This window comes from Astatotilapia calliptera, chromosome 11, assembly GCF_900246225.1.
Source record: "Astatotilapia calliptera chromosome 11, fAstCal1.2, whole genome shotgun sequence".
NCBI classification, from domain to species: domain Eukaryota; kingdom Metazoa; phylum Chordata; class Actinopteri; order Cichliformes; family Cichlidae; genus Astatotilapia; species Astatotilapia calliptera.
The window spans coordinates 22,488,480-22,497,178 of record NC_039312.1 but is presented as its reverse complement, the minus strand read 5'-3'; the positions used below and the strand labels follow the sequence as shown (position 1 = coordinate 22,497,178).

General features: G+C 41.5%; 1 protein-coding gene across 1 annotated transcript; it reads right to left on the bottom strand.

Annotated features, from left to right (window-relative positions):
• Positions 1-320: 320 nt before the first annotated feature.
• Positions 321-4,505, bottom strand: gapdh (glyceraldehyde-3-phosphate dehydrogenase). The gene is made up of 12 exons (XM_026184456.1): positions 4,423-4,505; positions 3,937-3,982; positions 2,740-2,839; positions 2,325-2,431; positions 2,150-2,240; positions 1,935-2,050; positions 1,639-1,720; positions 1,387-1,538; positions 1,205-1,283; positions 964-1,047; positions 779-876; positions 321-697 (listed from the first exon to the last, which is right to left on the bottom strand). Exons 2-12 carry the CDS (start codon positions 3,957-3,959, stop codon positions 628-630), a joined length of 1,002 nt encoding a protein of 333 aa, XP_026040241.1. The 5' UTR covers positions 3,960-3,982; positions 4,423-4,505; the 3' UTR covers positions 321-627.
• Between the last annotated feature and the right edge of the window lie 4,194 nt (positions 4,506-8,699).

The window sequence follows — 8,699 nt, the reverse complement described above, 5'->3', positions numbered from 1 at the left end:
CTTTTATTTCAAACATTTTGCAGTTTTTTTTGTAACCCATCAGATATCCTCTCAGGGCTGCGCAGCAGCTCCTCTGTGTTCCAGAGTTTGATTTCAGTAATGGACCAAAAAAAAAAAAAAAGAAAAAATTATTTAAAACTAAAGATTCTGTTATTGTGAAACTGAATTCACCTTTATATACTTAAATGTTAATGTCTTGTCAGAAATTCATCAGGAACAGCACTTAAGCTCATTTTCCTTTCAGTAAATAACTAATCTACTCCTCCAGATCAGCCTTCATACATTTCTGTTCAGATATAAAGGAGGAACAGGAGACTGAATCTCACAAACGAAGGACTTTATTCCACCACTGCAGTACTTCAGTACTACAGACAAGCAAATACATTCACACCTTTACTCCAAACCCAAGAACAGAACAGGGAATTTGAAAAATAGAAAAGAAAAAAAAGAAAAGCATTGGTCTCTAATTTAAATCTTTTGCTCTATGTGGGACCTTTCCTCAGGCGTATTATGGGGGATGGCTACATGATGAAACCAGAGTCACAGAGAATACAATGCCTTTTTGTACATTTGTAACTCAGGACTAAGAAGAATGTGGGCTATGCGACAGTTCAGCGACAGCCAAGTTTACTCCTTGCTAGCCATGTGGGCCATCAGGTCGCAGACACGGTTGCTGTATCCAAACTCATTGTCATACCTGGTGAAGAGGGGAGAGGTTAGCAGGAAACACTGGCAATAAATAGAAAGACATTGAAAGTAACCAGTGTTGAAGGCGTACCATGTGACCAGCTTGACAAAGTGGTCATTGAGGGCGATGCCAGCGCCGGCATCAAAGATGGATGAATGGCAGTCGCCGTTGAAGTCTGTGGACACGACCTTTAGGACGGGGAGAAGAGTGTGGCACATCAGCAACGAGATCCACAGACAAAATGTAGCCATGAAGTGACAAAGTTTAGGGCGTACCTGGTGCTCTGTGTATCCCAGAATGCCCTTCATGGGTCCATCAGCGGCAGCCTTCACAACCTTCTTGATGTCATCGTATTTGGCCTGAAAAAGCAAAGCAGTTATATTTGCATTTTTAAAGAAAAAAAACACAAGCGGTGAACCACATGTGTAAATCTGAATTTAAAATCAAAGTCATCCACCCATTTTAAAAAGGAAATTTTTAGATCAATATTTTGTAAATTGCACGTGTGATACTCACTGGTTTCTCCAGACGGACTGTCAGGTCAACCACTGACACGTTGGGGGTGGGCACACGGAAGGCCATGCCAGTCAGCTTGCTGGGGGAAAAATAAATAAAATGTTTCACTTGAGTACTGGAGCATTACAAAGCAAAATATTGTTTTAAATTGTACATTAGAGTAGTGTTTTATTTGCACTCACCCATTGAGCTCAGGGATGACTTTGCCGACAGCTTTAGCAGCACCAGTAGAAGCGGGGATGATGTTCTGGCTGGCGCCACGGCCATCCCTCCACAGCTTGCCAGAGGGACCATCCACAGTCTTCTGGGTGGCAGTGATGGCGTGAACTGTGCTCTAATAGACAAACAGAAAAATAAAAATAGGAGGACAATTTAAAATGTAGCTTAAACATAATATCTTCAAAACTGCTTAAGTGCTGTGTATGAATTCCTACCATCAGGCCCTCAATGATGCCAAAGTTGTCATTGATGACCTTGGCCAGAGGTGCCAGGCAGTTGGTTGTGCAGGAAGCATTGCTACGGAGAAAGAACATCAGTCAAGTTTTAATTTTAAAATTAAATGTTTTAAATGAATGAAATTAATTATAAATGCAAGATCAGTAAAGACTGTCACAGCTTTCATTAGAACAGATGTGTAGTTGTTATTCATTGTGTTCAAAATATATTCCTAAATCTGTGATTTTGGCAGCAAAAACTCATTCATCTCCAAATATACCAAAAAGATTCCTACCTGACAACATTGAGGGACTTGTCATACTTCTCGTGGTTGACACCCATGACAAACATGGGAGCGTCAGCGCTGGGTGCAGAGATGATGACTCTCTTGGCACCACCCTTCAAGTGAGACTGCAGGATCGCATTGGAAACATTCAGTTTTCTTTTTGCACATCACATATAGCATACTACCTTTTTCTGCATTCACATTTTACATGATTTATCACTTACAGAGGCCTTCTCAATTGTGGTAAACACACCAGTGGACTCCACCACATACTCTGCACCAGCCTCACCCCATTTAATATTGGCGGGGTCCCTCCTGAGGAAAGAAAATAGGGGTTATCTCTGAAACCATTACACAAATTAATAGCTTATACAAATATGACAGGCGAACTCAACTTACTCGTGGAAAACTGTGATTTTGTGTCCATCGATGACCAGCTTGTCTCCCTCAACCTTCACCTCGCCTTTGTAGCGGCCGTGGGTGGAGTCATACTGGAACATGTAGACCTAGAGAGGGGATAAGGAGAACTTTTTAGACAGGCTTCACAAAAACTGGGGGGGGGGGGGGGGGGGGGGGGGGAGAATAAATGAAGTGTGTGTTCCTGGCTCCAAAAGCCCTCATTTTATATTTAATTTACCCAGTTTGCTAAAATGATCAAATTCATACTTACTGGAAATGGAAGGAAAAAAAAAATCCAACAAGTATTTGACAAATAATTTTACTAGAATTATGTTATTCTAACATTCAGTCATACAAAGCTTGTGGTGAGTTCGAGCTAACGCCTTATATTCCTTTCATTTCCTCCTTGACTGACCATGTACTCCAGGTCGATGAAGGGGTCATTGATAGCGACAATCTCCACCTTCTTGGAGTGGAAACCAGCACGGGTCACCAGACGACCGATGCGGCCGAATCTGAAAAATGAACAAGAGGCGTTTCTCATTCTGGCCAGTAGGTGGAGACATCACACCACATTAAACTGACTACAGTCACGTCTTTGAGTTTCGGTGAAATGAAGGCGCTTGTTAAGATGATAAATACGAAAATAGATTTAAAAATAATAATAAATCAGAGCAGAGTTTGATATTTAGTCAGAGGCTTCCCTGTAACAGTTTAGATTTTTCTTTTGTGTGGGGCGAGATCTCCCCAGAAGACCTGACACCACAGTAGAAAGGCCAGGGTTCAAGAGGAGGGGCTGAGGGGTGTGTGTGCTTTTCTCTCTGAGAGGCTAAAGTCGAAATTAACCTCCAATGTGGTAATCCTGGTTACGCAGTGCACTGTTTGAACAACAGCAGGGTTACTTTTTAACCACAGGTCCAAGACTCCGGGCGCATAGATACACTCTGTCCTAAGAGACCAGGAAGACAGGCGGGTGGATGACAATTTATTGAAAACAAATGCGTAGATCCGCGTCAGAACACGTGCGCTCATTGACATTTAGGTTACATAGGTCGCCTTTCACTCGCTGATGACCCCGAGGTCAAAGGCACTGGCTATTTAAGATCAACAAGAACATGAGAACAGCCGGCTGTCACCATTTAAATAACACAGCAGGCTGTAGAAGGGAAAAAACCCTTTTTGAAGGCTAATTTTAAAAATAGACCCTCCAGTAAAGTGACAGGACAGAAGACCAGCCTGAGACAAGTTTTATGTAGCTGCTCCCCAATACTGAATAATGTGAAATGTTATGCATTAATCCTTAAAGTGCACTGAACTGCAGACTTGCAGTGTACTGGACTGGGCCCTCGTTTAAATAATCACACATTATTCCATACACTTGGATAGCATCTTGCATAATACCTGCATTCTTTAATACAGGAGTTCGTAAAACAAACTTTAACAAGCGTGGAAACCTGAGCCAAGACAGCGGCGTGGTAATAATTCCCCACTGATGAGAGGGATGTGGTGGTGGGAGTCGCAAAGAAAAGTCCAAAGCTGAACCTCAGTGTGCGTTGCTCATTTGGTTTAATTAGAAAGATTTAGAGGAAGTGAAGGGGATGATCATTCTTACCCATTGATACCGACTTTCACCATTTTGCCTGGGTTGGTCTAGTCCTCTGGAAGGAAAAATGAGAGGGGGGAAAAGGTAGAATTGCGAAATTTATGAGGTACTTTATTAGCATTAAGTTGATGATAGCTGCTTGGACTGCAGGTTAAGATAAGTGAAGACAACTTCAAGAACAACATGTGAAAAGTATTCTACTGATAAGCTATCTGTGATCACAGTCCAAGTAAAACTCAAAGCTAATCTGCATCGAGGAAAAAACTTCAGACTTTGCAAAACTAAAAGCATAAATGACTTAATAAACATGTTAAAATCTCTTGTCCTGCTAAACTTCAAACGTAATGATGATGTAAAGTGAGTTTCTTTTGACTTTATGACCACGTGTGCTTTAAAATTGGGCACAATTAAGCTCGTGCAGATTTTTCCAGGTGATCTAAATCAGCGCGTTGAGTCATGCAGCCTGAAGCCAATAAATTATTTGAAGGTATTTACCGTTTGTGAAGGGGCTCTGCCTGTCTTGGGACTCCGGATGTGAGTGGGTAAGAGCAAAGTTAAGCTGCGTGTTTTATGATTGACCGAGGTGTGAAGCCACGCCCCCATCAATGGTGACCACTCCTCGCCCCGCCCCCTCTGAATGTCAAGGTCGTCAGATGCACAGAGACATGCAGAGTGGCCGCTGCAACTTTACTTTTAAAAAGCTCTGGTCTTATGATCTAAGCTCTGCTGCGCATTAAAGGCCTGAATCTGGGAAATGTTTAACTTATTTTTCATTATTCCAGCAGCCTGTGCCATCAGGCCTGCTTTGTGTTTCCACTTTTAAAAGCACCAGATATAGATACCAACATATTAGAGTCCTCAGATAGTGGACTGAAAAAAGAGAGGGGTCTCTCTCTGACCTTCTCAGTAAATACAGACACACAGAGGGAGCAAACGAGGGATCAAATCTCTCCTTCATGGCTGTGACATTTACTGTCCAAAGACCATGACCCTTTGCTCTGTTGCTACTCTTCTTTTGCTGCTGCTCCATCCCTTCAGCAGAAGTCAAAAGTTGAACTTTGGTTACCTAACGTGAGCACATGATCACAGCGCGCATGTGCACAGGGGTAGATTTACTCAGCTGAATTTTGGCTTTATCAGGTTATTTGGTAACCGCTGAAACGCGTCATTGGGAGGCAGGTTATTTTGTCGGTGCTTAACTGTTTTCACTGTTGTTATCTGTTTTTTTTAAGTACGTTTTTGTCTTTTTATGGCAACAGTGTCGACACAGAAAAGAAAGGAGGTCAAGATATATTAAAAATAAATCCAAATAATGAGGGTGTCACTTTAAACCATAAGGCCAGTCAGTCCCAATCTCTCACTAATACCCCCTGCCACTATACTGGGCCTTAGCAGCCAGCACTCCTGATAGTGAATCCAAACCTGGCATGGCATCTTGTCACCAGAGAAGCATTTGAACTTGCAACACTTTGCAGGTCTAACTGAATAAAATTGTAATACTTAGTAACTTTTATTTTCCAACTCAGCTGCCCACAGGGTCCGCAGCAGACCTGCAGACGTGTCGTTCTGCACCACAGCTGGACAGTGATGGTTTGTTTTATGACTTCTGTCCAACAGTTCAGGCATAGCTGAACTACCACCACCCCGAGTGCATGCATGCCAGTCTTGGCCTCTGCTTTGCAGCTTAAGGTCAAAGAGGGGAAGTAAAGGTCAAGCTAAGATTAGACACAAGCTGCCTAGTCAACACTTGGGCCATGTCTGTACTGTAAATGCTGCCTCACTCAGATCACATGTTCTTTTCATATTACAACAGTTAAACTCGACCCACTGTAGACAGGCAGCAGCCACACAGCCACGGAGTAAAACAAGTGTGGAAAGGACTGTTTTACTTAAGAGAAATGTGAGTTATTACTCAGCTAGAACTGAGAAATGTGTTTGAACAGGAACTTTAAACTAGAATATCTACTGTAAACAGGCTCTTTTTTTGTTCAAGTTTATTTTATCAGCAGCGGGAAACAAACTGTATCAACTGCACATCAGTGATCAGCATGCAGGCACGTCTGCAGGGAGGAGAGGCCTTCAGCTACGTTTGTACAATTTGTCTTCTTAAAGCACAGTGCAAAGTCCAAAGAGCAGCTGTGTGTGGCAACGAGCAGATGAACAAGAGGAAATTCATACTGCCATCTTGTGTTGTGGTTCAAGCAGCCACCAGGTCAAGCTCAGATGAAAAAGAAAAGGGACAGTCTTAAAATTATTTCGTTAAACCCTAAAAAGAAACCAAATTTCTACAAGAGGATTCAGTCAAGACTTACGTATCCATACAGACTGTAAGATTCCACGTATAAGGCTGATGAACAGTGAACATACAACAAAAATGTAACTTTTTTTTTAGCAAAGGTTAGAGTTTGGGGTATGCTAGCAGGGTTCTGAAGTGAGGAGACTTATGGGACCAGTTTGTACTCATAAATCAGGAGCATTCCTGCAGTAGAAAAAAAGCCATTTATAATTAGAACAACACGATCCTAACAGTCAAGCACAGACATGGCTCTGCCCTGTTGTCCGGGTGCTTTGCTGCTGTTGGGAGTGGTAAATCTGTGTTGCTGCCATAGTTTATGCTTTATACAGAGGTGTGGACTCGAGTCACATGACTTGGACTCGAGTCAGACTCGAGTCATTAATTTTATGACTTTAGACTTGACTTGAAAAAATGTTCTAAGACTTGTGACTTGACTTGGACTTTTACACCAATGACTTGGGACTTGAATTGGACTTGAACCGGTTTACTTGAAAAGACTTGATATTTTACCCCAAATATAAAATTTAACACGCATATTATATAGAGATTGAAAATGTGACGTCATTCACAGGTAGAACCGCAAAGGATTCTGGGAACTCGTGGCAAGAAGTACTAGCGCACGCAGGCTTTCAATTAAAATCAGTTACACAGAGATAAAAAGAAACACAAAAATGTCAAGAAGCTGTTGTATTATTAACTGCAATAGCCGGTCGCATGACAGCCACGGGAAGCCGACGGGTAAAGAGATCGGTTGTTATCGGATTACGACGTTGAAGAGAAATTGTTCGAGCCATGTTTCCGAAGTAACAAACAGGCGACGGGTGGCCTGGATCGCAGCCATTCAAAGATCAAATATAACGTCCCAGAACACTCCAGCTCACAGGTTAGTCTGCTCCAAGCATTTGCACAAAGGTCAGTCTGCTGTTGTAGTTAATACGTCATTTTCATAACATAATTGGTGATATAGGTTACAAGCAAGTCTGGTGCTGAACAGAAATGGTCGCGCTATGCTCCTTTATTTATTGTGCATAAATAGTGAATTATCCTGACACAATATTGCGTTTCGCTTCTGTTATTGTGGTACATTGACAAAAACATATACTTTTATTCACAGTTTAAAACAGGTTTTTTGTATCACTAATTGCCCAGTACGATTACAGCATACAGTATTATTGTCACTGCTACATTTCTGTGATGCGTACCAGAAATTATTTCCACTACTAATTAATTACCGTTGAGCTCAAAGGTCCTATTAATAAACTGTTAACGAATGTGTATTTATGAAGACAATTTGTGAGACTGGTAAACTTATGATACGTACGATGGTCTTTCGTTCTACACGGTGCATTTCAAGGTCCTGTACCCATCCGGCGGTAAACTGTACCTGGGCTTGTTGCAGTGACCTGAAGTTACTAAACTTCATGAGTGTATGCACTCACTCCAAGAACCGTATGCTTATAAATATGCATATAAATATGAGATAGCTGACTTCATCTAACTAGCAAATGTTTTCCAGGCTACGTTGGTGATACAGTTTTTTTTAAATGTGTGTGATATTTTTGTCATGCGATTTTAAAGCTGGTCCTACAACCGCATCCAAGAATAACATGCAGCTTATCTCAGAACTGTCGGTGAAAATTATTCTTGGAGCTAGGTTTAATTGAGCTGCATTCTAAAGAGGTGCAATTTCACAATTTGTGTATATTTTCTAAGTTCACTATTTTGTCATGTGTTGAGAAAAACACAGATTTAAAAATTACATGGTCTAATATTTACATTTAGCATAAAACTGCAACATGCTTTTTTTCGTTTTTTTTAATGACTCGAAAGGACTTGAAATTCAAAATTTCAGACTTGTGACTTGACTCGGACTTTTACACCAGTGACTTGAGAATCGACTCTGACTTTCCTGACATTACTTGAGACTTGACTTGAGACTTGAGGATAAAGACTTGAGACTTACTTGAGACTTGCAAAACAATGACTTGGTCCCACCTCTGGCTTTATATATCAGGCGAGTTACAAGAAGAGACATTCTCTCAGGGAGTAATTTTAACGCCTGTTAATTATTGGAATTTCCAGTAAGACAATGGCCTCAAACGTGAGTATAAGTCAACTAAAGCTTTCTCCAGGCATCCTCCCTGAATGAAAATCTTTGGCAAAACACCATGTTATGAAAAAATCATCCACCCATACATCCAGTTTCTTAAAAACAATGGGGCTCGGAGCTTATCCAGTTGTCATAGGTCAAAAGGTGGTACGCCTTGCACAGAGTTTCGGTCTATCTCAGGGCTAACGACGAGATACAGACATTCACACCCACAATTTTGAGTTACCAGTTAACCTAAAATGCATGTCTTTTAAACTGTGGGAGGAAGCCAGAGTACCCAGAGAACCCATGCAGCCACAAGAAGGACATGCAAACGCCACACAAAAAGGCCCCAGACCCAGTGTTAACCACCACACCGCCGTGTCA